General features: G+C 42.3%; 3 protein-coding genes across 7 annotated transcripts in view; all 3 read left to right on the top strand.

The window, feature by feature from the left end:
- The window catches only part of suco (SUN domain containing ossification factor), a 39,644-nt gene extending 32,795 nt beyond the window's left edge, over positions 1–6,849 (top strand). For 3 of the 4 annotated variants that reach the window (XM_018670164.2, XM_018670162.2, XM_018670165.2), the window contains 6 exons: positions 118–205; positions 336–440; positions 1,348–1,502; positions 1,804–1,895; positions 2,817–2,872; positions 3,326–6,849. In XM_018670164.2, coding sequence (XP_018525680.1) covers positions 118–205; positions 336–440; positions 1,348–1,502; positions 1,804–1,895; positions 2,817–2,872; positions 3,326–3,934 — 1,105 coding nt within the window. In that variant the 3' untranslated portion in view covers positions 3,935–6,849. The remainder of the gene's footprint in view (positions 1–117; positions 206–335; positions 441–1,347; positions 1,503–1,803; positions 1,896–2,816; positions 2,873–3,325) is intronic. The other variant, XM_018670163.2, reaches the window with a different exon arrangement.
- Positions 6,850–7,888: 1,039 nt separating this feature from the next.
- Positions 7,889–14,124, top strand: mysm1 (Myb-like, SWIRM and MPN domains 1). Of its 2 annotated transcripts, XM_018670168.2 has the most exons (21): positions 7,889–8,002; positions 8,201–8,276; positions 8,369–8,439; positions 8,927–9,001; positions 9,103–9,187; positions 9,372–9,470; positions 9,706–9,973; positions 10,076–10,249; positions 10,346–10,583; positions 10,664–10,794; positions 10,891–10,994; positions 11,078–11,155; positions 11,250–11,332; positions 11,428–11,482; positions 11,799–11,849; positions 12,331–12,405; positions 12,512–12,700; positions 12,846–12,978; positions 13,145–13,250; positions 13,364–13,421; positions 13,511–14,124. In XM_018670168.2, exons 1-21 carry the CDS (start codon positions 7,947–7,949, stop codon positions 13,859–13,861), a joined length of 2,556 nt encoding a protein of 851 aa, XP_018525684.1. In that variant the 5' UTR covers positions 7,889–7,946; the 3' UTR covers positions 13,862–14,124. The 2 variants fall into 2 exon arrangements, with proteins under 2 accessions (XP_018525684.1, XP_018525683.1); XM_018670167.2 differs by having other exon boundaries at positions 9,706–10,249.
- A 290-nt stretch (positions 14,125–14,414) lies between these two features.
- Positions 14,415–24,116, top strand: oma1 (OMA1 zinc metallopeptidase). Its single transcript, XM_018670161.2, has 8 exons — positions 14,415–15,197; positions 16,996–17,224; positions 17,534–17,707; positions 18,117–18,224; positions 19,727–19,855; positions 20,076–20,150; positions 20,401–20,550; positions 22,634–24,116. The coding sequence occupies exons 1-8, from the start codon at positions 14,815–14,817 to the stop codon at positions 22,979–22,981; spliced, it is 1,596 nt and encodes a 531-aa protein (XP_018525677.1). The 5' UTR covers positions 14,415–14,814; the 3' UTR covers positions 22,982–24,116.
- Positions 24,117–27,107: the final 2,991 nt, after the last annotated feature.

Raw genomic sequence — 27,107 nt, 5'->3', positions numbered from 1 at the left:
TTATGTAGTAATAACAACTGCATGTAACTTTTTATAACAGAGCTACAAGTTGCTCTGTAGAATCATATGGCCATGTATTTAGAATGTTTAACTGGTTTTTGCATTTGTCTCGTTCAGATACCGGAAACAGATGGAAGAGATGCAGAGAGCGTTCAATAAGACCATCATCAAACTGCAGAACACCTCCCGCATTGCTGAAGAGCAGGTTGTATTAAGTCAGTCAGAGCAAAAAAAAAAGTTGACCCATGGACAGTATAAATACCTGTGTGTATTTGATACTGTTGAGTGACAACTGACGAACTGTTGCCCTTTGCCTCCTGTGTGTATATTTTCAGGACCAGAAACAGACAGATTCCATCCAGGTCCTGCAGAGTCAGCTGGAGAATGTCACTAAGCTGATGTTAAATCTCACTGCTACAGTCAGCCAGCTGCAGAGAGAGGTACCTCACCCATATTGTTGATTGCTATTGTTTTGTCTATTGCTTACACTGTGATTACAGGTTCACATGCCATTTTCAGCCAGTTGAGAAATGTCTGTTTATTGTATTAGGTTTGATAGGTAACACTGTAATATGCAATCAAGCAAATAATTTGTGTAGTTCAATGTGCAATTTAGCAATTTCATTTTTCTGAGGAAAAGTAAATGTATTAATACCAGTGGTTGTTTGCAGGACAATACTAAACAGACTCTCCTTTTTCTTTAGCTGACTTTGTCAGTTTGAACCTCACCCATCCCTTACACAAAGCAGAATCAGGAAGTTATTATTATTTTGTTAATTTCTGGTTGGAGTGCAAGCAGCACAGTGTTGGAAGTCATACTGACATTGAACAGACCAAAAGGAAATGGGGCTGCACAATACACTTTGAAACTGAACAGAGAAATACTGAAAGAAAACTAATACTAATTATGGGGATAATGTGGCTTGTATTTTGATATTTGGACATCCTCTAGCAAACTAGCCCATTTACTGTTCATAGAGAAAGTGCATCATGAGATTTACACAACATTTTGGTTCGTTTGATTTCAAGCTAACAAATACATGTGGACCGAGCAAACATGACTTTCAGTAATGCCAAATATTTTTACTGGTCATTCCCAGAATTAGCTTTTTTTTTTCCACTCTGAAGACTTGCCATGATTAATGGCCAACTTCACAGGAAAACACCCTACTGAGCTTCACTGAGAGCAAACTGTTACAACTTGTTTGGCTGAGAAAGCTTGTGCTTCCACCTAAAGGATTAAATACAAAGTTTTATGACAAACAAAATGTATTTTAAATGCATTGGGTAGAGCTGACTGTAAGGCAGCTGCCAACAGCTTTTTATTTTGGTTCTTTTTCTCTGCAGGTATCTGATCGTCAGAGCTACCTGGTCGTCTCTCTGGTTCTTTGTCTGTCTCTGGGCCTCCTGCTGTGTCTGCAGTGCTGCCGTAGCTCCTCTCCCAACCCCAGCACCACTGCTGCTGCCCTTCCCAAGAGCAACCACTATCCCAGCCCTAAAAGGTCTGTCGCACACAACGTCTATTTGTGTAAATTGGATGTTTTGTCTCTGTAAGCTTGACTTTTGATTCATTATGTTATGATATTTTATGTTATGAGTCTTGTTCTACCAGATCTGTCATTGATCCCCTATACCCAGTTTTATGATTCTACTTTTGAATGGAACATATTGGATCACTTCCAGATTTCAGTCATTATCTTCTTGTGTGGTGCTATCACTCCTGTCCTGCCACTAACTGTAGGAGGCTGTAAAAAAGACAACGTGAATACTTTACAAATGTCAGTGTCATTATTTCCTTGTCAGATGCTTCTCCTCTTATGACGACATGAGCCTAAAGCGCAGAGTTACCTGTCCACTGGTTCGTTCCAAGTCATTCCACCTGTCCTCCACAGAAGGTAAGAGACCCCCCCTTCCCTCTAAAAACACACATGTACACACTGTGAATAAATCTTTCATCCAATCTGCCTTCTCTGTTTTTCTGTCTATTGTCATTTCTCCCTCTGCCTTTGCCATTAAAACATAAGTAGCATTGATACTTGATACTACAGTCATAGCTCATTGCAAAGATCATGTTATCGCTACTGTAGACCCTTTCAGGCTAGCTGCGTCAGGCTGCTGCAGCTTTTACCGCATATAACTATCCACACCCAAGCATTGCCTACTCTTTCTTCATTCTCTCTTTTGACCCTCCGACTCTCCTTCTGTCTATATCTCCGCTGTTTCCTCTCACATGTTGCCATGCTTATATCTGCTTATATCTTAGCTGATATCCCTGGTGTTGCTGGTGCCTCAAGCAACACAATCCTACAGGGAGAGGCTGGTGCAGGCAATAAAAGAATAAAGTCTTTGACTCATGAAACCTTAAACTCCCTCTGCTGTTCATTATCCCTCAAGTGTGTGTGTGTGTGTGTGTGTGTGTGTATGTGTGTGTGTGTGTGTGTGAGAGTGAGAGAGAGAGAGTCTGTGTGTGTGGTGTGTGTGGTGTGTGTGTGTGAGAGTTTGCCCTTGAGGCTGAGAGGCTGTCATTGCCAGCTTGCGTCCACATGCAGGCTTAAGGAGTGTAATAATAGAGCACGATGCTTTGCTGGCTCCTGGTAGACATTTGCAAGTAGTAATTAATAATAAAATAACACATACTTTCCTGTGATTTCATACTAGTTTCTTTTTTAGTCAAATAATTTATGCTGTCTTCTGTGCAGACATTAGACCATGATTTACTTATTAAAACTACTTGCAAGGTCACGTCATGCTTGTTACATGTATGTATTCCTGTTTCCCATTCCATCATTAACCTGGCCCCTCTCTCCCCTCCCCAGTAGGTCCAGATGACTTGTACATTGTAGAACCTCTAAGGTTTTCTCCAGAGAAAAAGGTACAGTGTCTGTTCCGACTGCTGCTGTTGGCTGTGACGGCCGCCTTACTTTAAGTGCTGTGTTGTTTTCTAGTGTCACTCAGTCTGTACAATAAGTGCGTTGAGGAGCTGGGGGAGTGTTCAGCCCACTCCACATACCTGATGTGTCTGTTAACCACTTCTTTGCTGATACTGTGGACTTGTTTTAATAAGTCTAGACTAATATCACAGCACAGTACTTTGGTCAGCTGTAAATACTTTGTTTGGATGAAAAGTTTTAGTACTGTTTGCTTCTTTTAAATCCTAGATTCCATCATTCCCCATCAAACTTTCCCACCCTTCTCTGACCCGTTTCTGTCACCTCAGTGTCAAGCACAAAAGTGGTTAATGTGGCTTTACATAATTAGATGTATCTTGGCTTTCTTTACATGTTTTGTTAATCATTTTCTTCTTCTCTGTTCTGTTTTTCTGTAGAAAAAACGCTGCAAAACAAAGTCATTGGACAAGGTTGAGACTCTGAAGGCATCCGGTCCCTTTGCTTCGCTCACAAACGGGGGTCCCAAGTGCAACGGTTTCCACCCATGCCTCCCTGCGCCACCCCCTGCCCTACCCCCTCCTCCACCTCCTCCTCCTCCTCCTCCTCCTCCTCCTCTTCCTCCTCTTCCTCCTCCTCCTCTTCTTCCTCCTCCCCCACCGCCGCCTCCCCCTCCCACCACAGACGAGGTGTCACCATTGCCCACTTGCACCTCTAAGGAGTCCCCCTCAGAGACCAGCAGCTGCAGCTCATCCACCCACTCTGAGGAGTCCTACACGAGCCGCCTCCCCCCTCCCTCTCCCACCTTCCCTTCCACCGGCCTGTGCAATGGCCACAGCCTGGGTTTCCCCATCCAGCAGCCTCCCACCAAGTCCCGTCAGGAGAAACGCTCCGTGAAGCGGCGGAAGTCACGACAGACCGAGCTGCAGTTCCCGCCCATGTCTGGGGGCAGCGTCGCTTCTCTGCCCAGCCTGCAGCAGCTTATGAAGGGAAACAAGGAGATCAGTGTCGGGACCATCGGGGTGACAGCCGTCACCGGACATGTCTGAAATACTCACACTTTTAAACAACTTTCTATTCACAACCGTACACAGACACACACACACACACACACACACCTATATGGTAGCAGATTTGTGAGGAGATGAGGTTTTACTGCATCCCAAAGAACCACATTTCCCATGAGCACCCAGGCACACCGTGGAACTGAAGTGGCTATGGCAGCAGTAGTTCGACATCATCCAGTCCTTATCCACTCCTGTCAAAGACCTGTTTACGGTTACGTGCCTTTATATCTGTTGTAGACCTTTTAATGCTAAAAAAACTGAAATTGAAAGAATTGCTGGTGTGGGCGGAGAGAGAGAGAGAGACACTGTGGTGGGGAGTGAAACATTAATACAAGTCAAATCCATTGAGGTGTGTTCAAGATGTTTTTTCTAATGGATAAGCACATTGTCATGACATGACATGACAGTTGAGCACCATTGAGCCCCCTCCCCACCCCCCCGACTCTGAGCACAGTGAGGAGAGGTGTAGGCCTCAACTCTACGTTCCTTCACCTACAGGGAGCATCAAGAAGTATTAGGCTGCTCCTTTGGGATGATATGTATCATTATGAAAACTGTGGAGCATGACAAACATCTTTTCTTATCCTTATTTCCTTCTGTCTTCATTCTGCCATCATTGCCATCATTTTTATCTTATCCATTCTGTCTTAGTATTGTATCCTAACATGACTGCAGGTGTATGTATGGGACCAGAGTGTTAAACATTCATGTACACCAAACTCACTCTCTTTGACTTCCTCTGTCTTGGTCAGTCTGCTCCAAACCAACAGTCAGAGCTGAATGAAGAAATTAACTTTGCATGGTGTGAAACTGTCTGAATGTGTTAGTCCTCTCACTTTAAGTGTCCCACTAAACATCGTATTACATATACAATAGCAGCAGTCTACAGATCCTACAAGTTCACAGTGAAATGTTCTATGAACTCTACCTACTCTGTTAGTTTGGCTGGGTCCAAAAAGCTTGCTCACACACCAAATGAAGAGAAATTGTGCTGTTACAGTGGATACTGTGACTGTGAGGATGGTTAGATATTACAGTGGGCTCGGACAGGTCAGAGCCAAGCTGAATTTTCTTCTTTTTCTTTCATATTTTATTATTTCTTTCATCCATAACTGAGCCATGCTTTTCTTCTTATTGATACTGGTGTGCTTTGTTTGAATTATTCTCACAGCCAGTATGGAGGTAATGTTTTCTGTAGGACACAGGGTAGCATAGCTGAATGTTTACACTTTTCTCACACACACACTCTACTGGGACCCTGCAGTCAAGTCTGACAGTCCAGTTTTATTTATCTAGTTATTTATTTATTTAAAAGACTACAGATTTTTCTAAAATAGGTGCTGGCTTGCCAGTCTTCCAATCCTGCAGTGTCACAGTAGTTTATCCATGTGAGTATGTTACATAGAAATATTACAGTGAAATATACTCAGCGGTACTGACACAGTCATGGTGGATGGCTCAACCATGGACATCATCCTCTTCCTCTTCTTCTTTTTTTTCTGTAGAGACTTTATTTTGGGCTCTGACCTTAAAAAAAGCCCCCAGTTCTGTTTGCCTCAGCGTGAAATGTCAGACAGTCACATGTCCTGCAGCAGCCTATGTATCTAAGATAACAGGGTATTGATTGAGAAGACTGCATGTTTATTAGGATCATCACACTGCTGCTTTTGTATATGTTCAGAGCTGCTGGGTAGATGGACGTAGTGGAAAGGACTAAAGTGAGTGTTTGCTGTTGTACCGTCTTCTTTGTGTTTGCCTCAGCATCTTTATTGGATGAACTAACTGATTTTAATTTCACCTTCTTCATGTTTTCATGACTGACCTACGATAAAATTCAGTTTAATATTTAAACACAATGTAGGGTGTCCAGACGTGAATAAGAGGTATTTTTTGTTTGTTTTTAAATAATAAAATTTAAAATATCTTTTTCTTTATGTATGCGGTTTCTGACTGGCTCTGTGTGGTTGGACTTGTGCACTTGTTGACAGAGACAGAGAACTCACCTCTAACTCTTAACTCTCCCATTAGAGCCTCATTACATCTTCTGACCAGCTTCTACAGCGCTTCTTTCTCTTACATATCCTCATCCTCCAGGGTCGCCTCTGACCCCATTGCACGACTTTTTCTGTGACTGTGAAGAAAATACATTTTTAATATGCCTGCTTTTATTAACCACTCTGACCTTTTCCCATTAGGAGCTTAAAATGCTCTATCTGTCTACATGCCTGCTTTTTTGACTAGTTCATCTTTCTGTGCATCCTCACTCTCATTGTGCACCCGCTCACTCTTTTAGTCACTTGTCACTGCTCTTCAACTTTATTCCCCACCTCAGATGATAAATGTGGTCTGTGAAGAGAAGGACACAAATTGTTGTTAAATAAAGGGAATGCAGCAAAGATGGGTATGATTTGGAACACTATTAATGTGATTCTGTATGTTCCACAAGCCGAGCAAATCATGAGGTTGGTTTTTTTTGTATCCTTTATGAATGTGTATGATGTTATGTTTGTGTGTGTATGTGTAAACCTGTATGCATGTGAGATTTTTTTTGTTGTTGACCTCCTGTATGTGTGTGAGCGTCTGTGTTATAAGAAAGACTACTTTGAATCTACTTATCCCCATAACACAGCGAGTAGGGAGAAGGCCCTCAGTGAGAAATTCTAGGAGCTCAGCGTGCACTTTGTATGACTCCTCATGCCTTTTTTTTTGTTTGTTTTGTTTTTTTTACCTTATATGTCAAGTGCTTTCTTTTCTTTCTATTCTCTCTCCCTCTCTTTCTCTCTGTGAGTACTCTGAAGAGCTGCACAGTATTTTTGAGCAGGAGTGAGTTACTACAAAAACTGTAGTGCCATTAGAAACTGTGAATTTCTAAATAAAACCTTTTTTGTCGTCTTTCACTTCATTGTCTTGACTTTTGTGTGTGATTTCATCCTCACCCTTAGTGTGGATACTTCTGAAATTTAAAATCCTACCTAGTCCAGAACATAAACATTTTAAATGTACAAACTTTAGAGGGCCACAAAGGTGTGAGAGGGGTGATGCTTACCTGAAATTATCAAGAGAAACCTTATAATTGGTAGAGAGGATTATGCAACATGGTATGAGTTAAAAGGCAAGTTTGGGTCTCTTCCTGTTGTTGGAAATGTTGCAGCTATGGTGTCAGCAGTTCAACTGTCCCAACAACTTGATAAGGATCAAAAATGATATTTTTGTAGTTGTAATGTACACGTAAGAGTCCTAAACTACTAATGTATGACATTTGTGGTTGAAGAACACAAAAATATTGTTGTCAAACAGCAACTGTTGGATGACAAAACATTCACTGCATATTTAATAAAATCATAAAAGATGAACTGATCACCTGTGCAGCTACAGAATATTAGACAAAAGTGTTCAAGGCACATATGCATAAAAGACACCCTTCTAGAAAACACTGTGCAACTGTATTAGGAAAAAAGGCAAGATTGAAGTTATTTGATCAGGTGTAGTTTTTGCAAATGACTTGCATAAGTATCAGAAGCTGACCACTGGAATTGAGAGATCTCTGCTTTTTACTGAGCTTCTTTGTTTTCTAATGAGAAATGTTAATAGCAGTCATTTTAAACAAAGGTTCTAGGCCTTGGCCTCAGCAACAAAACCAACTTTTGTTTTAATAAACTATTGACTTAAGAGACCTGAGTGAAATAAAATTATTGACCTGTTGACATTTCTGAAGTGGAAAAAAGAAGGAGAGACGCAGATTTATACAGGTGTATTACTCACAGTGGGATGAGTTGCCATAGTTGGTCTAACACTGAAGGAGACAAACAGGATTCGGTCCAGAAGGAGGCAGTAAAGCAGCATCAAGCATGTCAGCTGCCATAAAATCCCATACACCAGCTACGTTACAGAGGTTTGTACATCCGGCCACAAGGTGTCGCTGTGAGTAAAACTGAACTCTGCTTCCAGCCGACGGTCTCTCTCTCCTCTCATTTGTTTACGTTTATCCAGCAACATGGAGGACGAGGTGGATGTTGACATCGAGGGAGACGAGATTGAGAGCAATTTGAGGTAAGGAAGCCGGCCTGGAGTGGTGAATTAGCATGTTTACTGTCAGTATGACTTATGTTCTTCGGTCCACACTGGTTAGCAGAGAGTAGGTTGTTGTTTTCAGTGGCACAGTGCAGGCTAACAGCGGTGGGACGGTGTGTGTCTCCTCGGCTGTTCTCGGGTTGTGTTCATGAGCAGTTTCTTTTCCCTCCGTTGCAGTGAGCTGGTGAACGGAGGAGATTTAGTCCAGGAGCGGTTCTTACAGTCTGCATGGACGAGCAGCAGCGGGATACTGGTATGAGTTGATGGGGCTCAGTCATTCAGCTGGCTCCAGTGTGACCGTGAGTGCTTCTGTTTCACTGACTCTTTTCGTCTCTGTGTGTGCAGCCATGGGAGCTGGACAGCTCCATCAGCCCTGAGAACAGAGCGGTGATAGAGAGAATGCTGCTGGAGGAGCAGTATCCTTTCACTGGCCGCAAATGCACCACGCAACTTTGGATATCATATCGTCGCGATGGATACTTTTCTAAATTTTTACAACAACATATCACCACAAAAAACTCAAATATAAAAACTATTAAAGTGATAGGGAAAAACGGAGTCTACATAAATATAATGGGAATGTTGTGGGCTGCCTGAATTATCTGATCACAGATACACTGTGCCCTGCAGTCGTATGATCCCTGCCTTTAGACTTGTCTCTTACAGGCTGAGTCCAGGCATAAGCTGAACACATTTAAAATTAAGTTATTTAGTTTGGCTTGATGGGACAGATCCTTTTATCAGGTCAGTTGTCTTTAACGCTTCTTAAATTGTTATTATTGGCTGTTTTTTGAGCGTTTTCTGTCATTGTCAGTTGAACTGTACTGCACACTATATTTATTCAGGTACACAGTTTGGATAACATTCACTGTTACATCTGTTAGTCCTTAACTGTACTTGTAGATACTACCTGACAGGTAAGGAGATTCCTAATCATATTTGGGAACGTGATGCTAACAACAAGCCCAAAGTTAAGAAGTAAGTCACTTATTTATTTGTTCAACATTCACATGAGCACAGCACACCCAGTTATCATGTTGTTTGCATTTATGTCACACTTGTTTCTGTTGGATGTTCAGTTCTCCAGCTAAAACCTCGACCTCAGCCTCAGGATCTTCTTCTCGTTGGTCCAAACAGGAGAAAGACCTGTTTGAAGAAGGACTGGTGAGCTCCCATTCCATTACTTACACAATATTATATTCAGAATGTCTCAGAGTAGTCCCATGGCTTCCGTGTCTTTCTGGATAAGTGACCTTCCTGAATTCATGCCAATAACATGTTTAACCCCTGGTGTATCTGAGTGTGTTATCTTAATTATTATTATTAATATAGGTGTGTTTTTCTACAGGCTCAGTTTGGTCAAAGGTGGACTAAGATTGCCAAGTTGGTGGGCAGCCGTACTGTTCTTCAGGTCAAGAGCTATGCCCGACAGTATTTTAAACAAAAGGTGAGATTTTCTTTTATTTTATTCCCATGTGACACTGCTACTTAAGTATTATGCAGGTCTACACACAGGTCTCAGCTTGCTGTAATGATGTAGTCTTTCCTAACAAGTGTTTTTCGACACAGTTAAACTTTCTTTCATAATTCCTCTTTCACAACTAGAGTGCATTCCTTGGTAAGGCTTTGGAAATAAGACTGAAGGATAAACCAACTCTTTCATCATCTGTGCATGTTTTCAGGCTAAATCAGAACCCAAACATACAGCTCCCTCTGCAGGACCTGTTCTCCAAACCCTTAAGCCCACATCCAGTCATGCCTCCACTCTGACCAACACTGTCCGTATAGAGAAGCTTTCTGATGACGAGGACGAGGATGTAGACATCACCGACGACCTGAGTGATGATGGGGATGCTGGTGATAAATCACAGCCTGTGTTTAAAACTGAGTCCTGTGAGTCTGAGCAACTAACAGGGACAGAGATCCAGACAGGGGAGCATGAAGAAGCAGGTCAGGCTCAGATAGAGAGCATCCAGGACGCAAAGGACCGACGCAGCCATATCTCTCTGTCAGCACAAAGTCATCAACCCTCGTCTTCATTCCCTTTTTCAGAAGAGCCTGCTGTCACCAAGGCAGAGGAGACAGTGTCACCTCTTCTAAAAAGCCCTCAGACAGCAGCTCAGACAAACTCAAAGCAAACTAAGTATGAGCATGAGGGCCAGAGCTCCCAGTCTGAGAGCTCAGTACAAACTGGTCAACTGGAAGAAGCCTGTAGTGAGAGGGCGGGTAAGCCAGACTTACTGTGATCATGTCCATACCATTCTCCTGTGAATTTACTGTACGTTGTAATTGCTAAGAAAATTGTTATGTGTTGCCTCCCAGATTCTGCTGATAAGACTGAGCAGATTCTAAACCAGAGATCAGAAGAGAACCTGGAGGAGGAGGAGGAGGAGGAAGAGGAGGAAGAGGAGGAGCTCAAGGTACCTGAACAGGAAATTGAGATGGACAAGGAGACCATCACTGAGGATGAGAAGCAAGCTATCCCAGAGTTCTTTGAAGGACGGCCATCCAAGACCCCTGAAAGATATTTAAAGATCAGAAACTATATCCTGGATCAATGGTATAAAACATTTTTGTAAACTTCTCAGTCTCATCGCACCTGCGCAGAGGATGTGGATTTCTAATGTCTTTGCTCACCAGGTTGAAGAGCAAGCCCAAGTACCTGAACAAGACATCTGTTCGCCCGGGCCTGAAGAACTGTGGGGACGTCAACTGTATTGGGAGAATACACACTTACCTGGAACTCATCGGAGCCATCAACTTCAACTGTGGTAACCTCGCTGAGTTTGTAGCAGCGTTTACTTCTCCTTTTTTAAAAAAAAGTCTTGCATACCTTTTCACACAGAGCTCTGTCTTTTCTCTTTCAGAGCAAGCAGTGTATAATCGCCCAAGGGTGGTGGACCGTTCCAAGCATAAGGAGGGCAAAGATGTGCTCGAGGCCTATCAGCTCGCCCAACGACTGCAGAGCATGGTAGGTACTCAGAAACTCACCTAACACCTGACCTCATTCATGTAAACTTGACCTATCTTGACCTAACATCTGATTGATTGTAGCGGACCAGGAAACGACGTGTGAGGGACATATGGGGAAACTGGTGTGATGCTAAAGACTTGGAGGGGCAGACATATGAGGTTTGGACTCTGTCAGACACATACACATGTATTGATCACTGAGTGATTCACAACAGTATATTCACTGATCGTGTGATGTTGGTGTTTCCATCAGCATCTCAGTGCTGAGGAGCTCGCCCTGCGGAGAGCAGAGATGAAGAAACAGCCTAAACCCTGCAAGATGTCCAGATACAAAGGGTGAGTGTGACAGACTGATGCAACATGTACTGTGTTCCTCACAGCCTTGTATTTATACATACACAAATACTTATGATCTCACCTCCATCTACCAGGTCTTTTGATCCCTTCCAGCTGATTCCCTGCAGGTCTTTTGGAGAGGATGTACAGGTCAGTGGCCAACCCTCCCATCATTCAGTCACCAGTAATGTAGTCCATCATGCAGGATGGACCCATGGACCCATTTATGGATTTATTCAGATTTATGTCTCCATTACCATCACCATTACATTAATATTTTAAAATAGAGGATGGTGTTAATCAGACAGCCTTGTTTTTAAAATGACATCTTAGTATGAAATATGCATTCATCTACTTGTATTTAGTTAATGTAGGACTCCATCAGCTGCTTAGACGCGACTATATATTAACAGTTCTCATCCCTAGTCAGCATTTTGATCAAGCTCTTTTGTTTCTGTTCTCCCAGGAACCGTTCCAGGTTACTGTGTGTGCAGAGACGCTTCTCATCATGGACATGGTATGCTTCACAACCACTCATGCTGAAGGTGTTGTCCTTGTACAATCAACCTGACATGTTAAAATTATCATATTTGCTTAAAGTAATATGTTTTAGTTATTTACTTACTTTTACTTTTCTCCATTTGTTGGTATGGATTAAGACTTTTAAAGCATTGTCTATAATTACTGTATACTGCATATGGTATTTTGTCTATATAATGTCTATTATAATTTGATACCTTGTATTCTCTCAGCTGTGTTTTCTGTCAGGAACACAGTGATAAAGTGTTAAAATAAGAGTTAGTCAGCTGGGAGAATGTTTTTTTGTGTGTGTACTGTTTGCACCATTAGCTAATTAAGTTGGCTGTTGTTATGCTTGACTGTGAGGCAAAACGCTCTTTGTAACAACACCAATTCTCTTTCTTTAGTTTTATTTCATTGTGGAATAATTGTGTCTTTAAACTTGTTCCTAAATTGATCAAATGTGCTGTGATCCTCAGCATGCCCATGTGTCTCGGGGTGAAGTCATTGGTCTTCTAGGCGGAACTTTTAATGAGGAGGAGAAAATATTGAAGGTAGGAGGAGGAGTGAGTGAGTAGGAGGATGAGAACAGAGAATTTATTGACTATTTATTTTGAAGTTTGTATTTACCGACGAGCTGTTCCATTTGTTTTTGTGTAGATCTGTGCTGCAGAGCCATGTAACAGTGTAAGTACAGGTTTACAGTGTGAAATGGATCCAGTGTCTCAGACGCAGGCCTGTGACATTCTGTCATCCCTGGGCCTCAGTGTGGTGGGCTGGTACCACTCACATCCATCCTTCCACCCCAACCCTTCAGTACGGGACATAAACACACAGGACCAGTTCCAGGTAAAATGAAAGGATGAGAGAGGCCACGTCTGAGTTAGTCTCTGCTGTGTGTGTGTGTGTGTGTGTGTGTGTGTGTGTGTGTGTGTGTGTGTGTGTGTGTGTGTGTGTGTGGTCGGTCTGATTTCCTGTGTCCTGATTGTTACAGAGTTATTTCTCACGGGGTGGAGCCCCCTTCATCGGCATGATAGTGAGCCCATATGACCCAGCCAATCCATCCCCTCACTCCCAAACAACCTGTTTGTTGGTGAAAGAGAGCCAAGAGCCCTCAGGCCCGCAGAGTATGTCTAACACAAACACATACACACACACACAAGACATGACTCAATACTTCAAAACAGTTAAGATCAAGAGGCTTTGTAATCAAACTGACAGTGTAGGCCAGTGATTTCTGCACACAGTACCACAGATTATCCTCTGGCTGAATGTCTCTCTGTTCCTACACAGAGCTGCCCTACAGATTTGACTTCCTGTCATCACAAGACATCCCGGACTGGGAACAGACGATGAGGAGAGCTCAGTGGATCATCCACAAATACTCTCAAACATCTGGGTGAGCGAGACACAAAACACATATAGTCTAATGCAGATCCCATCTTCTTGTGATGTTAAACATTCTTTTGTTGTTGTGTATCTGAATTGTTATTTCCTATTTTGGTTGGTCAGGAGTGTGCAGATGGACAGATTCTTCCGAAAAGAGTCTCATCTCACCTGTTTGGAGAAGGTCAGTGCTGCTAATTTGTACACTCCACACTTTTTTTTTTGACCAATTTTCCTCTTCTTTAACTATTTCACTTTAACTATTCCCTTTAGATGCTGTCATCCCTTGCCAGGTACCTCGAGCCCCTGCCAGATGAGGAGGGAGACCCCTTCCTCACTCAGATCCAAGCCCTTTTCCAGTCAGACTTTATTGCTAAGCAGCAAGAGCAAGAGGAAGACCCTTTAACTACCTCATCCAAACCAGTGGACTCAGATGACTTTGCTTTTGATCAGTTGATCAGCCAGGAGAGGCCCCAGGGAGAGGGAGGAGACTCTGATGAGGATTCTGGCAGAGCTACAGACAACAGTGTGCAGCCCACCACAGGCACATCCTCAGAGACAAACAGCAACACTTTGTTACATCTGGGCTCAGTGTTGTCGACTGAGCACGACTATTTACTGTGACAGACCAAATATCTCCCTTGTACTCTACTACAATTATATAACAAGTATAAGCTGTTATGTATATTCTATGAGGCTTTGTATCAGTATTATAATAATAATAATATTTTATTATGTTAGAATCAGATTGTGTTCATATTAAAATCTTTCAACCAAAAACTCAACGATTCACCTGATTGGGGTGTGTTTGTGTGTGTGTGGTGTGAGTCAAAGACAGTTCTGCTGGTTTCTTTTACACACGAAAATAAAAAAAATCTATTTTCATACTCCGTGGTCTTGTTTCATCTTATTTGTTTGTGTAACAGACTGTATATTTTTGATAGTGCTTCATGCTTCTGTCGTTTACACCTGTTAAAATTTCTGTCAAGACTTTGCCCTCTGTCCATAAACGCGTCGAAAAGGAAATGCTGCTTCTTTATCGATCAGATTATTTTTGATAAACATATCGGCGGGAATACATATGTGATGACTGTTACCTTTACCGTGAGATATCCAGCTGTGAGCCCGGAACTTATGGCGCGGATTTGTTTCTAGAGGGAATCATTTTGGAAGCAGGGACGGCCAAAGTTCCGTTTATTTCGGCGTTAAAGTACGAACGTTTCGCGTCGCAGGGAAATTACATGTTTAACTCGGCGTGTTAAGATGTTTTAAAACTGACTTTTTCTGGGACAGACACAAACATTTCAGTCTGCGGCGGCTGGACCGCGGGGACCGAGGTTAGTTGTAGCTAGCGTCCTCCGATAGTAATGACATTGACAGCTGAGAAGAGTTATGACTGTCATTCACACGACTGTCAAATTAACAAACTGACATCAAAGTTAGGTTGACGTCCTGTGATAGATATTTCTACACTGAGATGAGTTTCAGCCCTTTCAGATGATAGGCGGGCAAATTTCGCCGTGGACTGCAGCTGTAATTGTCTGGTGAATCTGAGCAGTGAATAAAGCACAAGGACAATGGTTTTTCTCTCTGTTACTCTATTGAGGAGCAGTCGCCTCTGTTCTCTGTCAGCACATCTGACCCGAAACGCCCTGGTCTATAAACGAGGTGGATATCCTCAGGTACACTCTGTGTCTTCTCAGATCAGCTGTCAAAGAAGAGCAAACTCTTTCCACTTCAGAGACACTTCGACTGGACCACCTCTGTTCTTCTGTAGCAATGAACCGACGGTGTGTTCCCAGATCAGTCCCAAAACCCCTTCACCTCTGCACTCTGGTCCTGTCCAGACACAGTGCAGACACCACTTCCACACCTCAGCCTCCCTGAAGGCCCTGCCTGCTCCTCTCATATGGATGGTGCTGAAACCTCTGCAGAAGCTCATGGCTATAATACTGGGCAGGTAGGAGACACACTGGAGCTCTGCAGTGTTGCCTTATTATTATAGACTTAAGTGGCTAACCAGTATTAATCAATCAAACATACATAAAAATAAACAATCTGAGCACTTTATTAGGAACACCATATTTATAGTAGGTAGGGTGTCCCTTTGCAATACTCGATGATTATTAAATGGTTTTAAGGGGTGAGTCAAAAAACATCCCCCACTTCATTGCACCCCCACCCCCACCACCAGCTTAGACTGTTAACTCAAGGCAGGTTGGGTCCATGGAGTCATAATGTTGCCAAATTCTGACCTTCCTACCATCTACTGTCCAGTTTTGGTGAGCCTTTGCCCACTGCAGCCTCAGATTTCTGTAGCTGACTGACCGGAGTGGAACCTGACCTGATCTCCTACTGTTGTAGCCCATCCACCTCAGGGTCCGACATGTTGTTCTGAGATGTTTTTCCACTCACCACAGTTGTAAAGAGTTACCACAGCCTCTCTGTCAGCTCCAACCAGTCTGGTCATTCTCTGACATCTCTCAACATCAGGATGTTTCTGTTCGCATAACCGCAGCTCACTGGACGTTTTTTGTTTTTGGCTCCATTCTGAGTAAACTCTAGAGACTTGTGTGTGGAAGTCCCAGGACATCAGCGTTTTCAGAAATATTCAAACAAGCCCATCTAGGACCAACAATCAAAGTCACTGAGATGACATTTTGTCCTGATTCGGATGCTTGAAGTGAACATAAACTGAAGCTGATGACCTGAATCTGCAGGATTTTATGCACTGAACTGCTGCTATATAATTGGCTGACTGGATAATTTCAGAAATTACTAGGTGTAAAGGTGGTCCTAACAAAGTGCTCAGTGAGTGTACACACATTAATACAGTATCACACAGTGAAATTTTTTGAAACTAATTGGTGACATGTTTAATACATAAATGTAAAAAAATAATTAGACATAATTATTCTGAATACTTTCAGTTGATTACATTGTGTGCAAATAGAAATCAAGCAAATTTCTAGCAATCACTTTATACTTTGCAAATGTGTTCATTGCTTTAAGGCACAACATATTAAATTACACTTAAAGTAATGTGTTTATTAAATCATTAACACATCCCTAATTGTTTCTATCAACAATTGTATTACCCATGCCATTTGAATAAGAACAAATAAATTACTTCACAAATTGTTTCTGTTAATTATTAAGTTTTAATTAACGGGTAAAAATTAATTACCGGAATGGCTAGGATAGTATCATTTGGCACACATTAGTCTCCATAATGCACATAATTGAGGCTTCATTCATTAATTTGGTTTTATTTTGGGTCAAATAACTAATTTGGAAAAATTTCCAGCCTTCTTTTCATGAAACACCCTGTAATACAGAGAGTTGTTTGGTTAGTCACCACTTCATAAAGTCTTAGCCTACTTGTCTATGTTAATATTTGACTGTTTCCTCTGGGCAAGCGCACAAAATTACTTTTGCATTTTGTGCATAGTACATTGTTGTGAACATACTTAATGCATGTTTTGATGCTATTCTCTTGGCCAGGCCAGCTTTGAAAAAGAGATGATTGATCTCACTGCGTCTGCCTGAATTCCTACACATCTAACTGAAACTTTTGTTAATGATTTATTTATTTTGCCTTTTCTACTAAAATCTGCAAAGTTTCTAAACACAACAGGAGCTTTATCTTTTCATTTTTTTCCACTGTAGGACAGCATATCATTTTGAATGTACTGCATGAGTCTGTGTGAGCTACACAAACAGATATCACAGACCCTGTGGCCTCCTTTTGTTTGCAGGAGTATAAGGAAGTGGTGGGTGGCTCTCCCAGACAACCGCCGGGAGCTCATGCGCAAATGGGCCTGGCAGCGCCGCTGGCATCTGGCAGTGGGGGCAGGTGTTGCTATGGTGATTGCAGTGCTCCTTCTCCTCACCCACCTGGATGTGTCCCCCGTGACGGGACGGACCCGCCTCCTCGTCTTCAGCAGAGAGAACTACATGGAGCTGGCTGCTCTGACGTCAGAGGCTGTGAGAGAGGGAGAGGGGATAAACATAGTGTGTGTGTGTGTGCTGTGCGTGCGCATGCGTGTGTGTGTGTGAGTGAGTGTGCGCGTTTCTGTTACAGGATGACTAGTGATAGAAAATACAAATGATCCTTTTACACACGTTTTTTCACACTATTCATAGTCAGCAGTGAAAACAGTAATGACAAGCAGAGAGAGACATTTATTTAAATGGATGGAGGTGGAGAAAATGTGGTATGATGAAAAGTTAAGTGAAAAAACATCATCTTTAAAAGCTTATATGTGTGTTTGTGTGCACACTCATGTGTTTTAGTATATGGAGGAGTTTGCAGAGCTGCTGGTTCCAGTCACTGACCCTCGTCATAAGGTGGTAGAGCAGGTGGTGCAGCATCTGGCACAAAGGAACAAGGACATCCCTGAAATGTCTGATGTCATCTGGAGTGTCCATGTGGTGCAAAGTCCCAACATCAACGCCTTTGTCCTACCGGTCAGTAAAACTCAGCAAGAATTTTTATATCTTCTCATGTTATCACAGTAATTCATCCTTAATCTTAAATGTGACGATGTCTGTTTCTCCTAGTATAAACCTCCTAAAACCTATTATAATATAATATTTTTTATTACAATATAATAGGTTTTCACACTATGTTTAACTTGTTTTTGCATCATGCTTACATGAAAAAAATTATTTGATAGTAAAATATAAGCAAATAATAAGTACATAATTCATACAGAATATTTACTGTAAGAGGCTGGGACTCACAGTATTGGCTTACGTCACCTCTGTTACAGGTTGAGATAACTCAGAGACATTTACAGTCTTCTTTTTTGTACACCTGTAAAGAATATCTTCACACATCATATGGCAGATTTGGATTTGATTTTCCCTTATGTAGAATGGGAAAGTGTTCATGTTTACGGGGATGCTGGATGCTGTGGCCGATATTCACCAGCTCACCATTGTCCTGGGACACGAGATGGCTCATGCACTATTGGGACACTCTGTAAGTACACAAGCCCCTACCCCAGATTACATCACCTATTATAATATTTACTGTAGTACTGTTTTTTAAAAAGATAATTTTCTTTCAGCATTCCTGTCTCAAATGTTTTGCCGTTGTATGAGGGAGTGAAGCAGTTTAAACACAAAGTTTAATGCAGAAAATATGGAAACCTGTTTCATGGCTCCATGCAACCCAAAATCTGTCAAGTGTAACTTAATATTTTCATTGGTCACGCTGGTGCATGTGACATTTAGCAGGTCTGTCTCTGTGTAAAGACCCACCGTTTGGCTCTGACCTTCATATTCTATATTCTTCTTGGTAAAGAATGGCTTTCCATTCTTGTGGCTCAGATATGATAAAACAACCACGTTTATGCTTTGTGATTGAAAGAATGAAAAATTATCTGCACCTTTATCCTGTTAACCATCATTTACATGATGTGTTAACAAATTACCAGTGTGTATGGGAACTGAGAAAAAAGGTAATGCTTCAATTGTATCATTGCGGTGCCAAAAGTTGGGGTGAAAACATTTGCGTGATTTGCTGGTGCACCTAAATGTTAAATGCACCTGTGTAAAAATTTAGTCCGGAGTCCTGCTGTTTAGCTTTGAGAAGAATTAATAGATTTCCTGAGGCTGAAGTGCTGCAGTGAACAAAGACCTGTGTATGCTGACATTTGAGAGGCTTAGTTGATTGTAGCAGACCTTGCTGTGCATTAGGATGAGTCACTGAAAACACTTAAAGTGCAAATAATGTTCAAGAACAAAGTTAAGTTCATTTAGAAGCCCTTGGCACACAGAGTAGAAATTACAGCTGGAAGTCCTCCAGGTCTCTCCCACATAAGGTTATAAAATATGTATGTGGACCTCCTATAGTTATGTGCATTACACACTGCGAGTCTGACTATCATCATCAGCCCCCACCCCAGTATAGTATTGGCTGAAGTGGCATCAGTTGCAATGTTGTTGCATCAGCCAGTGATAAAGACAATCACCTCCAGACACTCACTAATCCTGTCTGTGCTATGATGACCAGAGTCCTGTCGACCTAGGGCAGTGTCGTGTTTTATTAATTCTCCACAGATGGCTGTTTTTACTCCTGCAGTCAAAGCCCATTCTTCTTGTTCTAAAAAAGTGTCTAATGAAGTTGTGTGTATTTCGAGACTTTAAATGTCCTCGGAGGAAATGCTTGAAGGAGATTTTAATTAGATGAAGGGAATGAGCATCGATGGGCTTGGTATTACCCAGTAGGTGTGCTCTATTGGATTGCCTGTTAAAACCCCTAAATCTGTTACAGAGTTAAAGTTCCACTAAAATAGATGGGAACGATCAATAAGTTCCAACTGCCTCGTTCACCTCCCAAAAACTTTTTGCCTCTATTTTTCTCTCCCTATCCCCATTCTTTTTCTTTTGTATCTCAAACCTTTACTGTCCTCCTTCCTTCCTTTTCCCCTCTGTCACCTCCTCCTTGTCATCCCACATCCCTCTGTTCTCCTCCCCCAGGCAGAACAGGCCAGTCTGTCTCATGTCGTGGACCTCCTGTCCCTTATCCTGCTGACAGCCATCTGGGCCGTGTGTCCTCGAGACAGCTTGGCACTTCTGGGACAGTGGGTACAGGACAAGCTTACACAGGTGTGATACAGTCCCAAATGTCCACTGTATAATACCATCTCTTGGTTTTCACTTAAAGAAACATGAACATTTTCACACATTATACAACATGCATAATGACATTATTGTGTAGATTTCTGAAGTTTGAAGGCGCCAGAATAGACTCACTTTTACCAAGGGAAATGTGTTTGAATATTAAAGTTGTGCACTCTCATACATGCACTGTTTGTCTCTCCGTCAGCTGATGTTCAGCCGTCCCTATAGTCGGAAACTAGAGGCTGAGGCCGACAAAGTTGGACTGCAGTTGGCTGCTAAGGTATCATCTTAATAATTAAGGACTTGTTAAATTTCTTTATAGGGTATTCAGTATTTTAACATTACAGAGTCACACTCTAATGCCGCTGTCACTCCTGATCCCTGTAATCTGTCTGTAGAGCACTAGGGGGCACTGTTGTCAAACTAAACAAGCCTAGTTTAGAAAGGATTTTCATCTCAGTACAAGACGGAGGGATGCCACATTGTGTTTGCTTTTCTGATTCCATGGGGTATGTGTGTATCCTTCCTAGGCATGTGCAGATGTGCGCGCGGGCCCTGTTTTCTGGCAGCAAATGGAAATTAGAGACCAGCTGACAGGAGAGCCCACTTTCCCCGAGTGGCTGTCCACACACCCATCGCACAGGAACAGAGTCACTCAGCTGGACCGCCTTGTACCACAGGTACAGACTCACACTGTCCCTGCTCAGTTCAAACAACAGCACTGATTAACAATAGCTCAAAAGTTTCTTTTTTTTTAACCTCATTTATTTAAGTACACACTTACCTGCAGCTCTGATTCATGTGTTTGTCTTAAGTGAAAGACACTTTGATCCCTGTGTGAGGAGAGAGCCCTACACCTGGCTGTTGTTTCAGGAGAGACAGTGTAACTGTAGGAGCTGTTGGAAGGAGTCTTAATGGAACTAATGAAGCATCTGGAGAGATGTATATTCACCTGCAGACATGTGGAGAGGAGGGCAGAGAGGAAGGAGAGACTTGGGGAGGAGAGGAAAAGATGCAGGGTTTTAGGAAGACAGGAAAAACATTTTTGCCACAGTGGGGCCTGGGTATCTGCTTAACTACATTCATTGCAGGCTTTGAGTTGAGGACCTGAAAGAAAATAGCCCCACAGTAGCAGCTCAGCCTCACATGTTCACACATTGTGCCGGCACTGTGGTGAGACAATCAATGGTATCTTAAGGCTAGAGGGAAATCAACGAGCAGTTAGGACAGGCAACTTCTATCCAGAGTGTAAGCAGCAGCAGTCGTTACGTCTCATGTGTGTGTGTTTGTGTCTGAGGCACAGAGACAGTACACACAATGTATCAGGCAGCAGTGAATTTAACCTTGAGTATGAGTTGGAACTGTTGGTACACCATCAGATGCTCCAAGCAGGAAAGATGAACAGATGGGTAAACCACTAATTGTCCATTCAGGTGCCTGTGTCGTTGAGTGTGTGCATGTTTTATGTGTGTGCGTGTATGTGTTATTCGTATGTGCCCATGCATCATATCATATCCCTGTGTGGTAGATTGACCTCTAGCAGCAGTCGTTGCCGAGGCCAGGCTGTAGCCACAGGCAGCGAAGTGATGAAGACTGTTGTTTGGGGGATTCTTTGTGTGTGTGTGTGTGTCTATGTGTGTGCTGAGAAAACTCCTTTGGCTCTGCCATCCACAAAAACACCCTCCTCACCCCAGATTCGTTCTATCCAGCATACCGGCACATGTGAGCCAGTTAACAGCTGAGCTCAGTTGGGTGAAAGTGATGCATAATGTGATGTTTTTAACCTTGCGAGGGGTGACAGCATCAAGCTAGTTAACCCGACTCTTGTGAGGGCACTCTGCCTCCACTAGTGCACTCATCATCCTTAAGCAAAGCGCATTAAGTCCACCGGCAGCATGAGAGCTAGACCCCAATGAGTGGGAAACCAAGTGCATGTATGTGCTCAGAGTCTTGTAGGTGATTCTAAGTATGAGATTAATGTGTTGGCTGCGTGTGATGTGTGAGACACGCAGAGAGAAAGTGACTAAGTGCCGAAGTGCTTGTGGTTTATTACTGCTAGCTCCGCTCATCCGACCTGCGTAGGTTAGATTTAAAGTAAAGAAGTCGCATCTTATATTTTTAGGGATATTCTTAGCCATGTTAGTCCACTGTTTCAGTCCAGACTGAGATATTGCAACAACTACTGGATGGTTTGAGGACATATCTTACTGACTTTTCAATTTGTCCAATATTTTGATTTCTTACCAAAACACTGGCATGCTAACACACAAGCATCAGTGTGCCTTAGTGCAGCCTCATAGAGCCATTTGCATGGCTACAAACTGGTAGCCCCGTTGATCTCCCATTTTGTTTATCTGTCTTTAGCTCAGTGCATCTCTTTATCTCTGTGCTTTTCTGCTCCCTCACATTCTCCTCTACTTTTGATGAAAATATCTTATCTACTTATCACAAAGTAAAAAGAACTAGAACTAGAAGTAACTAATTTTTTGTTCCACTATACTGCAAAACAAAAACAACAAATGGCTCACTACTAAACCAATATACGCATTTATCATCATGAACTTCTTGTCTATAGTATTAAGTCAGTACACATTTACCTCTGAATGTGGCTTAATGTCTTTTTTTATTAATTTCTGTAGAGGTATTTAGAGTTATTATATGTTATTTTGAATTTGAGGTGTAGTTTTCCTTACTTCTTTATACTTATTGCAGTATTATAGTAAGACTACCTGTGTGTCTGCTCTTCGTTATCTCTCTGTCCAGGCTCTGGAGATGAGGGAAAGTTGCATCTGTCCTGCTCTACCTGCTACTGACCCTCGTGTTGTCTTCTCCAAGAGCGTCACGGTATTGTTGGAAAACGCTAAGCAACAAGGGAGAGGAGGACCAGAAGGGGCAAGCAAGCCCCACCTGCCCCACAGCCCCACCCCACTCCCCGCTGCACTACAAGCAAGTCTGCTTGCCCAAACCGCACTTCCTCCTTCTTCTAACGTGGGTCAAGAAGAAAACAAAAGTCCAGTCCCAGTTGTAGCTTCAGAGACAACTGTGGCAGCCCCTGTCCCCGCTCCTACTGAGGGTGACAGATCACAGGATGGGAAGCAGATCACCAGCTGACAGGGGGGTTAAATCCCCACAAACTTCTACAGTTTTTCACTGACTGGACTCTACTATTTCCTACTGCTACAAGTAATTTCATCATTTACAGGTTGGTTGGTCAGGGTGCCAGCACAGTGGAGGGTGGAGCTGGGAGTGACACTGTGAATTGAAGAGGCTGGGGTAATTCTAAATTAGGAGAAAAAAGTCAGTCCTCCTAACCTTTCCTTCTACTGCAACACACTGCTGACTGAACTTCAGAGAATGTTATCACTGCCTAGTGACTACAGAGATGCCACATTAATTAGATAACCTTGAACAGGGAAATGCTGAATTAATTAGTAAAGCTTCCATACATTGCAAGATTAATATGTGCATTATTCATTCATACACGGCAACAGACGAGAGTAAGCACTTTGTGTGTGCATGTTGGAGGGTGTGTCCATGGCAGGCAGAGGACATCTACATTCTCATTATGACTACTACATTCTCATGCCACACACACAGCACTTTATGCATTCTGTAGCCTGAGGGACTTAATGGTGTAAATTTATGCCGGGTTGTTTGCAGGTTTTAAAACACAGCCTTCTGCACAGGAATGCCAATATCCACCGTCAAGCTTTGAGAAATCTTTCATGGGATTTAGTAAAATTTTATTTAACAAGGCAAGTTGACTGAGGAAACATTCTTATTTACAGCAACTGCCCTCCCTACCAGTTATGGTTCATATCTTGATAGTCTTTTTTGTGTGGGCTAAAACAAAGCAGCACACTTGGTTATATTGTGAAATCAAGAGGGTACTACTGTGTTTTCATTTTGGATAAATTATTTTATTTGTGTCATGCATTTTAGGCGCTAAACTCGTATCAGCTTGCAAAAGATCAGTCAAGAGTCTTCCAGCTGCTGAGAAAGCTTTCTTTTACAGCAGACAGGGTAGGTCTATATTAGAGTCTCTGTCTGTATTAGAGCAAGTGGCCACTGATGAATGAAAAGCCAAGGTAATATTGGTTTTTGCATATCAATATCTCAGCAGAAATGTGCTCTGTTTGCAAGTGGCAGGCAAAAAAAAAAAAAACTTGGGAAGAAAAAAAAGCTATATTATTTTGGCTATTTTCCATTGCAAGTTCCATTAAAATTCAAATGGGTGAAAGATGCACATTTATCTACAAGAGAAATGAGGATTATAGAGACAATGTATTATGTACTGTGTGTTTGTGTGTGAGAGAATATGAGAAGAGGATCAGTCTGTGTGACATTGCATAAGAACATCAAAACACTTCTGTCATCACACCAACCAATTAAGAACAGTGGGTGAAAGATTCTTCTGAAGTGTTTCGATGTGTATACGTGTGTGTGGTGTGTGTGGTGTGTGTGTGATAGCAGCAGTTACAGCAGTTACTCATTGATGTCAGGCTCCAGGGGAAATTTCTGGCTGGCCTCTCACAGCTGATCAGACAGATGTATAGTCTGGAAATCTCATAGACAAGATTACACCCAGCCAGTCGTAATCAAATGAAAGCTACTAGAATTCCCATCAGTCGACCTCGCTGAAGTGCTTTTGTAATGTCCTCCAACTGTTGCAAGTTCTTGCTTGTTGAATGCAAGATCAATTTGTGTTATCTGTGCTTATTAAAGAGCAAGAGAACAATATTCAAGTTCTTTTTTATGAGCAGGGACCTTTTTTACAGAAGAAAAGAGTAAACCAAAACTGAGATGTCTTGAGGTGTTCCTCTCCCCGGTAGCACAGATTTGACCTTTTTCAGGGTTTCTGGATGCATGAACGTCCATTCATACTAATGGAGACTTCCCGTTTCCTGGCCGCATTGTTGTGTGCATGTGGATGCAGCTCCCTCACCACTCACAGAGAATTTGGAACATGAGCAGGCAACAGATGACACACTCACACCCAGAGGTAATTGTAATGAGCGTGATACAATACACACACACTGCGCTGAGTAATTGTAGCCTACTGCTGGAGTCTAAACAATACTGCGACAGAGGGCTTAATCAAGGAAAACAAAGAGACAGCAGTCAGATGGATTGAAAGGACAGAAAAAGAAAATAGACAAAGACGGTACCGTGGGGATTGACGGGAGAAAAGAAAAGATTTCATTTCAAGTGTGTGAAGGAGAGCATTCTTTTGGTGTGATTTATATTTAAATCAAGCATTTGATTTTTAACATTTTAGCTCAAATGCTGGATGGGAAAGTCCTATTCTGTGTACTTTCTCTGTTCACATATGTAGCCTTGGGCAGATAAGATCTGTTCCACGAACTGAGTTAGAAATCAGATGTCTACTTTATGTCTGTAAATTCACCTCAAGTCTAAGATTGTTTTGTGTTTGTATATTTTTCCGCCCACTGGAGACATCAAACTGCTTCAGAGACCTCAGACAAACTGCTCGCAGGTATTTCAAGGTATTGACAAGCGTAGCGGCGTTGAAAAGTAGAAGAAGGAGCAGCGAAGGCAGCACACCCACAACACAGAGAGCAGAATACAGTGCAGGATAGACGGCAAACTCAAGATGCTGTTTCTCCGACAAAAACACTCCCAGAGAGAGTCGGGGCAGTGTGAGAGCAGCCCAACACATCTGCTGTGTAGGTGGGTGAATGATGTCCCAGAATACAGTCTGGCTGCCCTCTGACCTCCCTGTGGAGTGTTGCTCGAAGTGGCTCATCCACAGTCCCATCTCTTGGATCCGCCTCAGCACACATACACACACACACACACACACACACACACACACAGCAGCTGGCTGCAGCGTGTAGAGGGAATATGGTAATGGAAATGTCTGTATGGTGTGTGTATGTTTGTGTGGTTGTGGTAAAAGTTGCAGTGTCCTTCCACTGTGCATTAATTATACATGTGGCATGTGGGTGTCTGACTGAAATGAATATTTTACTGCTTTTAATCACTGCCATTGCCAGAGTGATGGAGCATCTGGCTGTGTTACCTGGGTAATTAAAGATGCTGTCTCACACACGCACACATGCAAGTCTCAGAGGTTGTGTCTGCAGTACGAGACAGAAGTACTCTAGAGGTTTACTAATGAGTCAGAATTAGATTTGGAATGTTTTAAAGCAATGGAAAAATAAAGATTGCTCATTCTTTTTTGCTGTTGTCTAAATTTGATCAGCAAAAAGCTTTTCAAAGAGGCCAGGGGACAATGGAAATCCTCTTAGGTCATCAGGACTGGGTGTTGGACAGAGAGTATCCCTAGCAATAATAGAGGCTATTGTAACATGCCAAATACACTTTCTGTGGTGAAATCAGACAGAATATGCTTAGTGTCTCTAATCATGCAAAAAAATATATGTTATTTGTATATTTACAACCTTAAACTGATAAACAACAGAGAACCTACTAAACCATCCCTTTGACCACCAGGCTTTTCTACCAAACTGCAATGAGGACAAGGTCACAGTTAGTTTCTTCTCAGAATAACAAATTCTAGTAGGAGCAGTTCACAGTTGGCATATCTCAGACACTGTAACAGTGACCTTTATGAGTGAGTTTAACAGAGGTTTAATAATTTATCCACATACATCTCATTAAATTCAACCACAGCTGTCTAGGAGCAGTTTTTGTATTTCACTCGACAGTTTCAATTTGTCACTTCCTGCACATCTCCCCCCACTGAACATACCTGGCACCAAATTTTATTTTTAGCAAATAGGGCAAAACTCTGGTTTTCAGGTTGTTCTTCTCTGGTGCAGTCTAGTGTATGATCTAAGTAGGTTGATAACACAGTGCTTTTTACCCACATAAAAACCCAGTCTAGTGCAGCTTTAATGTGCACTAACGTCTGCCTTTGTCATACAGTGCATACTGTACGGTGCTAGCCAATGTGCCATGCCAAAGTTTTCATCGTAGAGAGTTCAGAAATGAACACAACCATGTATGGAAATTGACTGATGATCATTTAATATATATATGTCATTTTATATTCACGGTTTTTGGTCTGTGGTTTTCCTGGGAGCTGAGCTGCTGTTACGTGAACCACAGTGAGTCTGGCACGGGGTCATCGAGGCTATCTGGGTATTCTCTTTCAACACACAGTACAGGTCTTCCTCTAATAGCTCCTCATGTCCTCTCTGTTTGCCTTATCATTTTGATCTGTGCTTGTGTGTGTGTGTGTATTCATGGT

The sequence above is a fragment of the Lates calcarifer genome, linkage group LG17 (genome assembly GCF_001640805.2).
Source record: "Lates calcarifer isolate ASB-BC8 linkage group LG17, TLL_Latcal_v3, whole genome shotgun sequence".
NCBI lineage: Eukaryota > Metazoa > Chordata > Actinopteri > Centropomidae > Lates > Lates calcarifer.
Note: the sequence above shows the minus strand (reverse complement) of the source record. Positions and strands in the feature narration are given on the sequence as shown.

What these genes read in the sequence shown, in the direction of transcription:
- mysm1 (XM_018670167.2), top strand. Translation starts at nt 7,947, where the DNA reads ATGGAGGACGAGGTGGATGTTGACATCGAGGGAGACGAGATTGAGAGC. An exon ending in GACAGTATTTTAAACAAAAG is followed by an intron (nt 9,471 to 9,705) that starts GTGAGATTTTCT and finishes GCATGTTTTCAG; the next exon opens with GCTAAATCAGAACCCAAACA. An exon ending in ATCTCACCTGTTTGGAGAAG is followed by an intron (nt 13,422 to 13,510) that starts GTCAGTGCTGCT and finishes TATTCCCTTTAG; the next exon opens with ATGCTGTCATCCCTTGCCAG.
- oma1 (XM_018670161.2), top strand. Translation starts at nt 14,815, where the DNA reads ATGGTTTTTCTCTCTGTTACTCTATTGAGGAGCAGTCGCCTCTGTTCT. An exon ending in ATGGCTATAATACTGGGCAG is followed by an intron (nt 15,198 to 16,995) that starts GTAGGAGACACA and finishes TTTTGTTTGCAG; the next exon opens with GAGTATAAGGAAGTGGTGGG. An exon ending in TACAGGACAAGCTTACACAG is followed by an intron (nt 19,856 to 20,075) that starts GTGTGATACAGT and finishes TCTCTCCGTCAG; the next exon opens with CTGATGTTCAGCCGTCCCTA.